We start from the raw sequence: 14,042 nt of genomic DNA, 5'->3' as shown, positions 1-14,042 counted from the left end.
GGTATAGGAACTCAGGGGACCACATCTCTTGAAAGCAAAGTACATTAAATGCTTCATAAGAAACCTGTGGATTTATACCTCATCCAATGGCAAACAACAGCCCTGCTCACTCCGGAGACACAGAGCTTCCAGGCAGCCAGGACCTGAAGCCTGCACTGCACTGAAGCCTCCAGCCACTTAGGAGCACCTCTCAGCCCAGGGCAGTCGTACAGGCCCTTGAATACAGTCAACATCTCAGCTGGAAAGTATGTGTGCTCCACACAACACACATCTGGTGGTCGATCTGCAGTTCTACGAGTTAGAGGTCTGTGACCCTGGAGACCTAGAAGCCTCTTATATAAGATACCTATTATCAGATGACAACGTCTCTTAAAAACGAAGGGGAAAGCCAATACAATAGTGCAAAGTGTAAGAGTGTAGGAAACGCAGCAATTTCACGAAGGAGTTTGTGAGGTCATCTGGCAAAATTTGAAGGTGCTCCTGTAGTGGAAATTTTGAGGATGCATCTTTACAAATTACCATAACATACATGTCTGCAGTTACTGCCATTTACCTTAGCCTCATGTGATAATGGCTAGCCCCAAGACAGCAGAACTCTGTTTTGATGAATTCAAAAGATATCTGTGTTTACTGAAAAAAAGAAAAATATGGACAACTAATGCCTTGCTTGAGCACTGGGTCACTTAATGACTAATAATCTGAAATATGAAATTCTATGAAATCATTAGTGTGCAAATGAATACACGATCATTGTTAAAGGCAGGAGACTTTCTCTATTAGACATTGGTGAATGTTCAGAGTTCACACGAAACTTCTGAGGAAGGTGACAACCATTTTGGTAAAGATTTTCTATTTTTATGACAAAATTTAACTCTGAAAGCTCAAAATTCATGATTTTAGTTATTTAAAAAATCTTCAAATGCACATGCAAACATGCCTGTACAAACACATATATACTTGACTCAAACAGAGAACACTTACTGTCACTTCATTCATACTCAGAAGCATGGGACTAGGTGGCAGGGTGCCAAGACGATACTTGAAACCTTCTTCTAAAGTCATTCCCCAGAATTGGCTGTAGTTCTGGGCTGTCCATCTGCATTCCAAATGAAAGAGAAAAATTGGTACAGGTAACGTAATATCACTTTTATAAATACATGTTTGCTTGTATTTCTGAAATTACATAACATCAGAACTATTACTGTAAGCTAGATATCCTTTATATAAAGAATGCATTATTGCTTTCTCTTATAGTAAAACATATGAGGCATTTCTTAAATTATGTCTATTTCAATAGATTTTCATGACTTAGATGAGGAACCTAAGGCTATATCAATATACACTAAATTTAAGAATATGAATCTTTACATATCATATGGGATTAAGTGGCAAAAACCAATATATACAGTTTCATTTAAATGTCATAAAATGAATTTTAGGAAGAAACCTGAAGGGTGCCTATGTGGCTCAGTCGGTAAGGTGTCTAAATCTTGATTTCAGCTCAGGTCATGATTTCGCTGTTCATGGGATCAGATCAAGATCTGTGCTGGTACCATGAAACCTGCTTAGGATTCTCTCTTCCTCTCTCTTGGTCTCCACCCCCTCTCTCTCAAAATAAATAAATAAACATTAAAATAAACAAAGAAGCTTGGATGTACAGAAATGTACTTATAGATTAAACAAGGTAATTGTTTTATACATAATTTATATTTAAAAATAATTTGACCATGTAAAAGGAAGTATCCATGAAAAATTGAGGATAAAATAATTATGCTTAAAAACATACTTCGGTGCTTATTAATTTTATTAAATATTTTATTTAAATACATAAATATTCTATCATATATTAAAGAATTAATTTGTATAAGTGCTCAATAATCTTCGTTATTATTAATGATGGTATAAATTCAAATGATATGAAATTAAATAGCAAAAAGTACTTATTTTTTTAGAGACAATGTTTGTGCCCTTTTATAGGAAAAGAAGCTTTGTTTTCAAAATCTAACATTGAAATTTAAATTCAACAAAAAAATTTATTTTTAAGGGTCATTTTATTTTATTTTATTTTATTTTATTTTATTTTCTTATTTTATTTTTTGAGAGAGCAAGAGACAGCATGAGCAGGGGAAGGACAGAGAAAGAGAGGGAGGCACAGAATCCAAAGCAGGCTCTAGGCTCTGAGCTGTCGGCACAGAGCCCAACGTGGGGCCAAACTCATGAACTATGAGTCAGGACCTGAGCTAAAGTTGGCTGCTTGACCAACTGAGCCATCCAGGCACTCCTCAACAAAAACTTTCTTTAGAGATGAAAGGAGATGAGAAAGATGATAGTAATTTAATCATTGCTTGTTTGAATTATTTACAACTTGAGGACAATATATTTTCAGTACTTAAATCAAACTAAATTCAATCCTATTGTGCTAATTACCAAAATTGCTTATAATGTGATATACTATCATGCATGATGGAAAATACAACTCGATGTTCAGTAATATGTACCAAGTTAATGCTTTTTTTAAATCTGTTAGTTAATAAAACCTTAAGCAACTGTGAGCCACAAGCTTATTTATTTTTTTATAATTTTTATTTAGATTCTAGTTCGTTAACATATAATATAATATTGGTTTCAGGAGTAGGATTTAGTGATTCATTACTTGCATTTAACACCCAGTGCTCATCACAGCAAGTGCCCTCCTTAATACCCATTGCCCATTTAGCCCATCCCGCCACCCATCTCCCTCCATCAACCCTCTGTTCTCTATCATTAAAAGTCTTTTATGGTTTGTTTCCCTCTCTCTTTTTTTCCTCCCTCCCCATATGTTCATCTGTTTTGCCTCTTAAATTCCACATATGAGTGAAATCATATGATATTTGTCTTTCTCTTAGTTTTGCCTGGCATAATACCCTCTAGTTCCACCCACGTTGTTGCAAATGGCAAGATGTCATTCCTTTTGATGTCTGAGTGGTATTCCATTGTACATATGTGTCACATTTTTTTTTTTGCCCATTCATTAGTTGATGGACACTTGGTAAGCCACAATTTTAGAGTGCAATCTCCACCACCAAAGGAAATCTTTGACTATGTTAGATACTGCCCCACATTTAAGAGACCATTAGGACCAGCCATAGACAAAACCATGACATCAGTAAAGTATGTTTTTGGTGCCCTACAACTGGTAGTTTTCAAATATTCAGATACATTTGTGGTCATTTAATTAATTACTCAATTTCATGAGCAGGGATTGCTATTTAAAAAAATAAATAGAATACAGGAGAAATAATGGGAAATATTAGTTTATTGCACATAGTGAGGGTAAGTACTATTTTTATATATGTAAGTGTGTGCATGTATAGCATTTGTTTGTACAGGTATGCATGTGCACATGTATGCATATTAAATCACAAAGTTAAATGTACTTTTTCCTGTGAATTATGCTCAAAACAGTGTGAAAAGACTACTATTCTATTCCATCCTCTTTGATCTAGACTCATAGATCCTTCAATCCAATTTAGCATTTACTGAACATTCTTAATTTATCTTATTCTCTCTGAGAGCTTAGTAATAAGTAAATTTCTCTCCAGGAGCTCAGACCCTAAAAAGACTGCAACGATAGAAATGACTTCAGTATGTGTCATTTATTAGCAGTATGCCAAGGTATGATCAGAGTAGAGGATTCAAATACAACTCTGCCTGAAGGAATTGGCTTTTTTTTTTTTTTTTTTTTTTTTTTTTACAGAAAGTGACTTTCGTGCTCGGTCTGGAAGGATGAGAATGAGTTTGATGAGCAGGTTTCAAAGAGGACATTTATTCTTAAAAAAAAAGGCAAAGTATACAGGTTTGAAACTGGGTAGCACATTTAGCAAAGAGCAGATATGTTTAATGTTAAACCTATAGAAGGGCCTAGAGAGACAGAAACGGGAAAGATTGTAAAAAATAAGGTAGTAAAGCAGTATTTGGGCCAGAATGTTACTTTTGTCAAGGAGTATAATGATATTCTACGAGCAATGGAGTATCATTGAGGATTTTTTTAAAAGTGAATAGCAGAATCAAAGCTTTGACTTAGAGGGATAACCATGAAAGTATAAAGGATTGGTTTCAGTTTGATGAGACTGAAACAGAAAAATCAGGTCATCTCAAATGAGGCCTGATAAAAAATTGCACTTAAGGGGTTCCTGGGTGGCTCAGTTGGTGAAGCATCCAACTCCTGATTTCGGCTCAGGTCATGATCTCATGGTTCATGGGTTTGAGCCTCACTGGGCTCTGTGCTGATAGCAAGGAGCCTACATGGGATTCTCTCTCTCTCTCTCTCTCTCTCTCTCCCTCTCTCTCTCACTCTCTCTCTCTGCCTCTCCTCCACTCACACTCTCTCTCTTGTTCTCTCAAAATTAACATACTTAAAAATTTTTTTAACTATGTAAAAAATATAAATGCACTAGAATATAGCAGAGGGGCAGAGAACACAAATATCTTAAAGAAACCATGAATGCAGATATTATGAGAGACTAGTGACTGCCAGTGAAGAGGAAAGAAGAATCAAACTAATTTCTGATTTTCTGGCTTGGATGACAAGGCAGAGGGGAATCCAGTCACCAAGGACAGGTGGAAGTGGTAAATCCTTTTGGTTTGGGGTATGTTGATTTGAGAAACTATTGAAAAATCAAAGGCAACTTATCCAAAAAACTAAATTTTCAATTCATAAAAAAAAAATCAAGCTTAGAGATGTGGTAGATCATAAAGGGTCACAAATAATTTGTGATTTTTTTCAAGAAGTGGATCTATTTCCCCAACATTTGAATATGGGCAGGCATAGGGACTTGCTATGCCCAATAGAAGGCAAGAGAGTTGATTCTGTACAACTTGCAAACTTAGGCCTGAAAAGCAGTCAGCTTCCCCTCATGCCCTGTTTGAACCCTGGCATTATGTGGAGAGGCCACGGCTAGCCTGCTGGAGACACACAGGCCCAGCGACAGCCAGCACCAACCACCAGGCAGGGGAATGAGGCCATCTTCCACAGCTGGGCCCCAGTGGAGGCTCCAGATACCTGTAGACATACGAGTAACTGCGGCAGAGATCAGGAGAAGAGCCTCAGCTAAGTCCGTCCCAAGTTCCTGAAGGGAACAAGTGAAAAACTCATGGCTTTAAGCTGTTAAATTCTGGAGTGGTTTGCTGTACTACATCAGATAATTGAAAGTTATCTATCTCCCTTTGTTCCACTAACTTGCTGATTATTATACCTGTATTAATTTGGCACTTGCATACGGCCCTATCTTTAGAAATCCTTTCACAAACTGATGACATGTTGACTCCTCAGCTAGACTGTAAATTCTTGTAAGACAGAAATTATTTATTTGTATCATCAGCAGTGCCCCCAAAAGAAACACATTTTGCTAATATTAATTGATTGCATTGAAAAAATAACACAGGGAATAAGTATGCACTCAAGTAGCTTATGTAGAATGAATAAAGACTTGGATCTAAAACACCACCAAGATGAGAAAAAATAAGTATTTTAAGGCAAAGAGAGTATATATTTGCATGTAGGCTATTTTGAAAACCACTTAGTAAGTGTTGAATAATAGGATTCTCATTTCACACATGAAAACAATTTGAACATCAGGAACAGAAAAAAATCTGAGTGCCAGAACTTTTATTTGATTTTTTAAAAATATTTATATGTTTTTGAGAGAGAGGGACAGCATGAGTGGGGGAGGAGTAGAGAACAGGAGGGAGACACAGAATCCAAAGCAGGCTCCAGGCTCAGAGCTGTGAGCACAGAGCCCGACGCGGGGCTTGAACTCTCGAGCCGCGAGATCGTGACCTGAGCTGAAGTCTGACACTTAACAGACTGAGCCACCCAAGTGCCAGAGAAGCTTTTAAATTCAAGGACTCCTCCTGCCGTTTTTTCTCCTCTGGTAGTAATTTTAGTTTCACTCCTTTTCTTCAGAGCTTGTCTCTTTTATCAACTTTTTTTCTTTGGGCAATGGATGTGTCCTTTCACTCCAATTATACTTCACTTTTTGTCCTTTTAAGGTCATCTGTGTTTGCTACAAAAGGGAAGCCCATGCCTCGTAACTAGTCCTCGAGTTATCTCACAGTGAACAAATGATAGACAGAAAAAGAATTCTCTTCCTACCAGCTTCTGTATCTTATGTGTATTTTCCACGTTGCCTTTGACTGTGGTTTCCGGTGAGTTCTGTGATGGTGGAAAGGCAGGCTGTTGCTGATGTCTTCTTGGAAATATATGCTCAATAGGCCAAGCATTTGAATTATTTTAAGAAGCCGATTCAGATCATTTCTTATGATGACACACACTCTTATGTTGTTTTAGTGATTTAAGTATCACTTAGCCACAGAAAATTATATTTTCCCTAGAAATACTTAAAATGTCATATTATCACCTAAAATATTGGTTAAACACGTGTACACACACACACACACACACACACACACACACACACAGGAATTGAGCATGGTTGAAGAGTAACAATGTCAAAAAAACTGTAACTTTCTAAATTTCATGTCTTCCAAGAAGATATATGGGGTACGTTGAAATTCAGTGTCATCACTGTGTGGGGAAATATCTGTCCTGTCGTCTCATTCGGGGAAACTGATACTTCTAAGTTTTAAAATTGTATTTCAGGATTTAATCATTTTTATAGTTCCTTGATAATAGATCTTCTTATGTGAAATCCTTTCCAGAATGTGGAAAATGTTACTAAGGGAATATAGAGATTTGATCAATGGCAATGGAGAAATCCTGAGGTGGATACCACCCAGCTATCTCTCTTCCTTCCAGCTGAGTAAAGAAAACCAGTGTTAACACTGGTTATTATGACATCATAATTCCCTCTATGTAAACAGAGAAGCCACCTAATTTATTAATCTTTCAGAGAGCATCAAACCATTATTTCCTATGTTTAAGCATCAGTGAGCCTTATGTTTACTCTATTAGCAAAGTAAAATGGCTCAACTTGTCTCGTGATTCAACCATAAGTGAAACTGGCTACAGAGATCATGTCAGTGAAATTGTCTAGATGACTGGTTATTTGGGGAATCATCAAGATTGAATATTGACCTCTTACGTTCTGATTCTCCCAGGCTGATTGGCTGGGTCAGGACAGCACCAGAGGGAGAGATACGGTTTATAAGAATAAATCAATGTTTTGCCTTCTTCCTAATTTTACCCAAATAGTTATCCAAACCAAAGCTTCCTCTACTCCCCTCATTCACACCATGACACTGCTCCTTCCTAGACAATTTATGACCCTGTTCTATATTTCTTTGTGCGTTTTAATTTTTAACTATTTAAGATCTAACTACGTGCATTCCACTCTTACATGTCTTTCTATTTCTCTTCCCATTTTTCTCCCACTCTTTCTTTTGAAATAGTGACCATTTTTAGAAGTAAATGATAAGAAATACATTGTTTGAAACCTGAGAAGTAACTGAGACTGCCAAAGTCTAGAAAGCAAGATTTTTCTCACCCATAGTCTCCTTTATTGACACGTTCAATTAGTTCTGGTTGAACAAGGCATACAAGCTGGGAACATTTCCATTGCTGTCCTGAGCATGTGCTGCAAAGATACAAAAATCACAAAAGTGGCCTACCCTTTATGGAGTACATTTATAAAAGGAGTAACCAGAATTGTACATTGTTAAGGCATAAAACATATTCTTGATTAATGATAGCCACATGCCTATTTGATTCTTGACAAAAATAAAATAATTATACATGCATTAGCTACCACTCAATATACTCTTAACTTCTGCCCTAGGCAATTAATAAATGAAATGACCACACAGTCAATGAATTTTGGAAACATAAGATAATTTAGACAGTAGATTCAGTGTATTTGTATTCAGAAACTTTCTGTGGAATAATCATTTCAAGGCAGCCTGTTTTTATATGTTGTTACTGTGATCAAAGAAACACGATTGGCCTCTAGCATATCTTGCCTGTAGAATGCTTATAATTAAGAGGTAAATTTAATGCAGGCCTGCTATATAATAAAGGCCACTGTCATGAACGACAAACTATGGCATTCAAAGACATATCTGTGGTTAGATGTTTCAACATTCATTAAAATGAAACATGCTTATATAAAGCTACAGATATGTGATATCCTAGGACATATGATTCTATCTGTATTTAAATATCAGTTTTATTTCACAATATTCCTTTTATTTGAAGAAAACATACACCGACAGTAGAATTCAGTTGTGTGCCACTTAAATTCATTACCAGGAATTGCAGTTTTCCTTAATTACTGATCCTTCTTCATAAGGTTGGCCATCTCTGAGGCAACCTGTTAACATAACATGTAAACAAATGAAAATTCTAAATTGAATAATAAAGTGCATTAGCACAAGTAACCTAAAATTCGGTTTAGTTTCTCAAATATGCAAAAATACTTGGTGCCAACCTGATGAAAATTCACATCTGGTTTGTGTCAAGGTTTACGTATAGAATTTTTCTAAGCTTGTTTCCATGACCTTTTATCTTTAAAACTGCACAGTATGTTTCAACAAAGGGTTTATAAAGCATGAAAACTAGATTAAAAAACAGAATTAATTACTAACCACACTGAAAAAATAATGTGTTTAAATAGGTGAGCAATAAAACAGCACTTGAATAAATTTAAGGCATTTCTCATTTAAAATTCTAAACAAGTCTCAAGTGAATATGACTAATCATGTATGACAAGGTTAAGGAGCTCAGAGTTTTGGACCAAAATGTGAAATTGTTTCATTGAATTCACCCTTTAAAGATAAATTCTATTTTTTTGTTCAGGATTTGGATCAGGAAAAAAGTTCATGACCCAGTAAGATTGTAGCCATTTGCATTCCAAATCCACACGTTTCTCAGTTAACTAAAACTAGTTGTTAACTAGTTTACCAGATTATATAAACTACTCAAAAGAGATCAATGGAATATTATCATTATATGAAAAGCATCAATAAGATAAGGTGAAATTAGTACCTGGGTTAACAAAGTAACCAGGGGCCTGTGAGGAAATAGAGAATTCACGCGAGAGTAGAACCTTAGAAGCAAGAGAAAAAGTATTTCATAAGCAGGGGTGGTCAGCTATGTGAAGTACCACTGAGAGGTCAAGAAAAGGAGAACAGGCACGTGAATGTTGCATTTGACGATGTGAAAGTCTTTGACCCTGCCAAGGGGGATTTTGGTGAAGTAGCAAGGAATGGCATCCTGTGGGAATGGATTGAATAGAGACTTGGAAGTCAGGAAGCAGATGTTTCTTTTAGCTATTTTACCATTAAAGAAAAAAGAAAAAAAGGAAATGAGACAGATGCTAGTTAAGAACATGGAGCCAAGGGAGGGCTTTTCAAAGCTGGGAACTAGAAAAAACATATTTTGTAAATTGATAGTTGATCCAAGAAAGAAGGAGGCGAAAATGATGCTTTAGGAGAGAAAGAGAGAAAGAGAGGGAGAGAGAGAGGATTTTACTAGTGAAGATCTTGAAAAGACAAGACAGGACAGGATTCAGAGTTCAAGAGGAGGAACCGACTCAGTGTAGGCAGTAACCCAGAGGGAGGGAGGTTGAAATTTAGGATGATGGAGATGAGAGAATTACCAGTGGCTTTATTTTCTCAACGACACGTGTATGCAGCACCTCAGAGTGAGTTAATCAAATTGGTTACCCACAGAACATCTCGACAAAAGAAAAAAAAAGCCAATGACTGTTGAAATTAATAGAGTTTTGCAACTGAACAGTCATTAATCCAAAATAAGGCAAATCAGACATTTGGAGAGTGAAATAGTTGGCCCACTGATTAAAAAAAAAAAAGATGATATGATGTCTGTAATTTATTTTAATATTCATCATAATGCATTATAATATCTGCACTGGTCTAAACCTCATTTTAGGGAAGGCAGTTACTTGCTCCAATCAGGAATCCACATCCCAGGCATGGACACTAGCATTCACCCTGAAAGGCCAGACTCCAGGGCAGCTGCTACAAGTGCTTCCATTATCCATTTTTGGATGCACACTAGAGTATCAGTATAACGAACATCAGAAATGGGCTTTCATTGGTAAAATTAGTGGCTTTGAATCAACATGATGGATATAAGTAATCAGCTGTTGTTGATTAAATTAATAGCATTGAATTTATGCAGATGAACTAAAATATTTAAAAATCATACCCCACTCTTATACCCAACAGTGTATATGTTTCTCTTAAGGTCAAAAGCCTTTACTCATAGACCTGGTGCCACCCTAAGATTGATCTTTAAAAAGTTCTACACTTCCAGCCACTGGGTAGGAGGCATTCTCATTCCTTGACACCCACTGTAAAGGTAACAGAATCCTACTGCTATTATTATACTGCTTATATTATATTATGATATACTGCTGTTATTATCACATGTTCCTCCAATAAGTTATTCAAGCGAGGAAGATGTGGGAACCTCTTAAGGACAGGGTCTTGAGACTTCATGAAGCTTACACAGGTTGCATGAATTGGTCTATGTCTGCTTACCAATACAGATTTTTGTAATTACCAGTATATGGCAGAATTTGGACTGTGACTTCTCTTCATTATAATGTGGTTAAGGAGCAAACAGCCCTTATCCAATTCAGATGTGTCAGTGGCTTACACACATTTTTTTTTACCAATATGAACATAAAAGTTAATCAAATTAACTTAGGTCTGTTTACAACAGATGGTATACTAGACTCTTTCTCTAAGATATGCTACACCAGAAGATTCATCTGAAAAATCCATTTTGGTTCTTTTTCAAACTCTTACCACTTTTTTTTCCTGTATTTGACATTGAAACCCTGTAATTACTAGGAGTTACTATCAGAGAAGGGGGAAAAGAAAACATACACACACACAGAAGAGAGATATTTACCAGTATGCCCTAATCCAGTTTATACAAAAAGGACATATTTATTTTTATAACTCTTAAGATATTGTACATAGTTTTAAGTCACTGGTTGAAAAAGAGCTCCTGGGACAGTTGCAGTATAAAGAACTAGATATAACACCATGTAATTAGATAACTGAAAAATAGTATTTAGTATATCAGTGAATGAACAACTTAGCATCTCAGAGGAAAGTCACATTATACATGCACAAATTGGTATAAATAATATACCATTGTGTTTTTATTTTAATTTTATACGATTTTTAATATTGTGTAGTGCTATTTTCTTTCAACCAGCTACTTTCACAAGATAAAACAAAAGAAAACAAATTACCTTCATAGAAGTAATTATAGTCTAATGTGAACTTTTTACTACTAAGTAAAAATGATTAATTGCTTCCCTTCATAACAAATGGAATAAAAACTATACCTGGAATATAAATTCTACCTAAATCATAATGCTAAATTAAAGCTGTAGCAGAATTCTAGCTCTCCAGCAAAAATGGACATTGACAGAACAGTCATCATCTCTATCCTCACAACAAAGCTCCTTTCCTAAATGAGCTATATGTTTCATATAAGCTAAAATACACTGTAGCACATCAAAAGCACTACAGCTTATACGTAATATTGAGACTCAACACCCATGAGGCCACCCCTATTCCCACTTAACATCTTTCAATGAGTCCTCACAACAGAATAAAATCTCAAATCTTTAATGTAGCCTATACATCTTGGCATAATCTGACCTCTACTTGCCTCTCAAACCTCATCTCATGTCACCTCCAAACCTCCGCTAACCATTACTCTCCAGAAATTGTGGCCTCATTCCAGTTCCTGGACCAAGCCAAGCTCCTTGTTCTCTGATCCACAACACATTTCTGTCAGTATTCCTTGAAATCAGCTCACTTCTCCTCACTCCTGGAGTCTCTGTTAAATGTCTTCCCTCACTGCCACTCTCCTCAGGCTGATGTTGTACTTTACATATTAATGTTGCATTCTCATATACTTTCACAGAACCCTAAATATTTCCTTCAGAGAATTTATCACAATTTACAATGGTATAGTGAATCTTACCCTCTCCCTGGCAACGTGACTGTCATTTAAAGAGAGTAAGATCTTGCCTTTTTCTTCCCCATTGTGGTCCCTGCACTAAGTACGATGCCTGGCATAGTGAAGATATTCTAGAATAATTTTTTTATGAATGACTAGAGTCACCATTCTTGATAAAGGATCTGCCACTTTTTTAGGCTAAAATAAATACTTGATGTTTTCTGAGCTGTATATTGGTAGAGGCAAAGGTCTTGTCTAAATGATAGTTCTGTGGAAATTTTAACCTATTACATACATGTTTTACCAGCAAACTCACATCACTGAGAATTCAGGCAATAGCATCCGAAATTTGAAATAAGGACGCCAAATCCTAGTTGATCCTAAATTGTCTTCAACTGTAATTTCTAGTCACCATAACTCTGCATTTCTGCTGAGGAGCTTTGATGTGATGGGCAACAACAACAACAAAATAAGGCTTTATTTAAGTATAAAAAGTGTGTTGCTTTGTGTTTTGTTGCAAATCTTGGATATATTGATTGCTCAGCATCTATAACCATTTTCCTATAATTAGACCAATATAGTACCTACCATCATCCCTCTTATGAATTATTTGTAGTTATGCACTCAATCTTCGACTTTTATACTTATTCTATATGAAGTTCTCCTTTGTTTCAATGGTGTAAAAATTCCCACATTAACAAAACAAAACAAAATAGAAATACACATGAAAGTCTATTTGGTATTACTTAGGCAGGTAGCTGACTTGACTTTGTTTTTGCACTGGTTTTACTGGCATTGCTATACCACAGGTTCTAATGCTAAGAGGTCCATTGGTTTTGTGACATAATAAGCAAAATGTTACACAAATCTGCCAATGACCAGGCCTGTGACCATGAGATCCCCTAAAAGTTTACACACAAAAACGCTTCAGAGCTTAAGAGTCCTTTTGTCAAAACATTTTAGAAAGACAGACAGACAGACAGACAGAAAGAGTTTTAAATAACCTTTATATACACTGAGTCAGTATTCAGAACATGATTCAGACCAGCATTCATGGCCATCACACCAGAACTTTCTTGAAGGTGCTAGTACAATGCGGTATCTTGCATCTAAACCAAAGCACTTTAACATTTGAAAGGAAATTTATTTAATCATAATATTCATTTTTCACTTCATCTTAAAAAAGGGAGGAAGACAGGAAAGAAGAAGAGGTAAAGAGAGTTGGACAGATCTTGTAATGAACTAGGAGACTGCTTAAACACATTCCCAAAGCCTACCTTCCGGATACCAAGGTTTTGTGTGAGGAGGCCATTCTTTCTCTTCATTGCAAAATGACTTGTAATCAGGACAGCAATCAGAATTTTCCCTTTCACAGAATTTATCACAGTAACACAGTGCATTTGCCTCATGGAACTGAGTGGCACAGTCATCATCTCTATCCTCACAACAACGAAAATTTCTACAGTATTGTCCTTTGAAAGTGGATCTTTTGAATCGAGGACTTTCCAAAATGGTGTGATTCCTAGTGAAATCAGTTCCTTCTCTTTGAGATAAATACTGTTTCTCCATCCAAATTTCTGTGGTAAGATAGGAAAAGATTAAGATCTTATATCCGGTCCACATTCTCTAGAGGTCAGGTAGGGCTCCCACTTTGTATTATATCCAATACTCTTGGCTTTGGGGCTTCTCCTTGGAGCCTGAATTCTAATTATCAAGACAACTCAGCCTGAATCCTGAAATGGATCCTTTACTTGAACTGAGTATACTTCTTGTAGTTAAACATTAAACAAGAATTTCAATATTTGCCCAAGATAATGTAAGTGTTAAAAATAGATCCTTGTCATTTCTTCAGTTAAAAATGTGTAATATTTTATATGACACAAAAAATATCCATCACCATAAAAATAAATACATAAAATCTTATCATAGATGAAATACATCAAATATCGCTTGCCTTCAAAAAAAAATCTAGATTCTTATATCAGAAACCTCTCTGGAATACACATGGCCCAAATTATAGCTGCAATAACCACTGGCAAGGTATAGGAAATTGGAAAGTCAAAAACACAATTATTCATTTCACCTACTTGCACTGCAA

General features: G+C 36.0%; 1 protein-coding gene across 1 annotated transcript in view; it reads right to left on the bottom strand.

Moving 5' to 3' along the window:
• Positions 1-13,567, bottom strand: part of TINAG (tubulointerstitial nephritis antigen) — an 83,031-nt gene extending 69,464 nt beyond the window's left edge. The window contains exons 1-4 of the mRNA XM_007095536.3: positions 13,222-13,567; positions 8,243-8,306; positions 7,485-7,574; positions 982-1,096 (exon numbers count right to left, since the gene is read on the bottom strand). Coding sequence (XP_007095598.1) covers positions 982-1,096; positions 7,485-7,574; positions 8,243-8,306; positions 13,222-13,567 — 615 coding nt within the window. The remainder of the gene's footprint in view (positions 1-981; positions 1,097-7,484; positions 7,575-8,242; positions 8,307-13,221) is intronic.
• Between the last annotated feature and the right edge of the window lie 475 nt (positions 13,568-14,042).

Source organism: Panthera tigris, chromosome B2, assembly GCF_018350195.1.
Source record: "Panthera tigris isolate Pti1 chromosome B2, P.tigris_Pti1_mat1.1, whole genome shotgun sequence".
NCBI classification, from domain to species: domain Eukaryota; kingdom Metazoa; phylum Chordata; class Mammalia; order Carnivora; family Felidae; genus Panthera; species Panthera tigris.
Note: the sequence above shows the minus strand (reverse complement) of the source record. Positions and strands in the feature narration are given on the sequence as shown.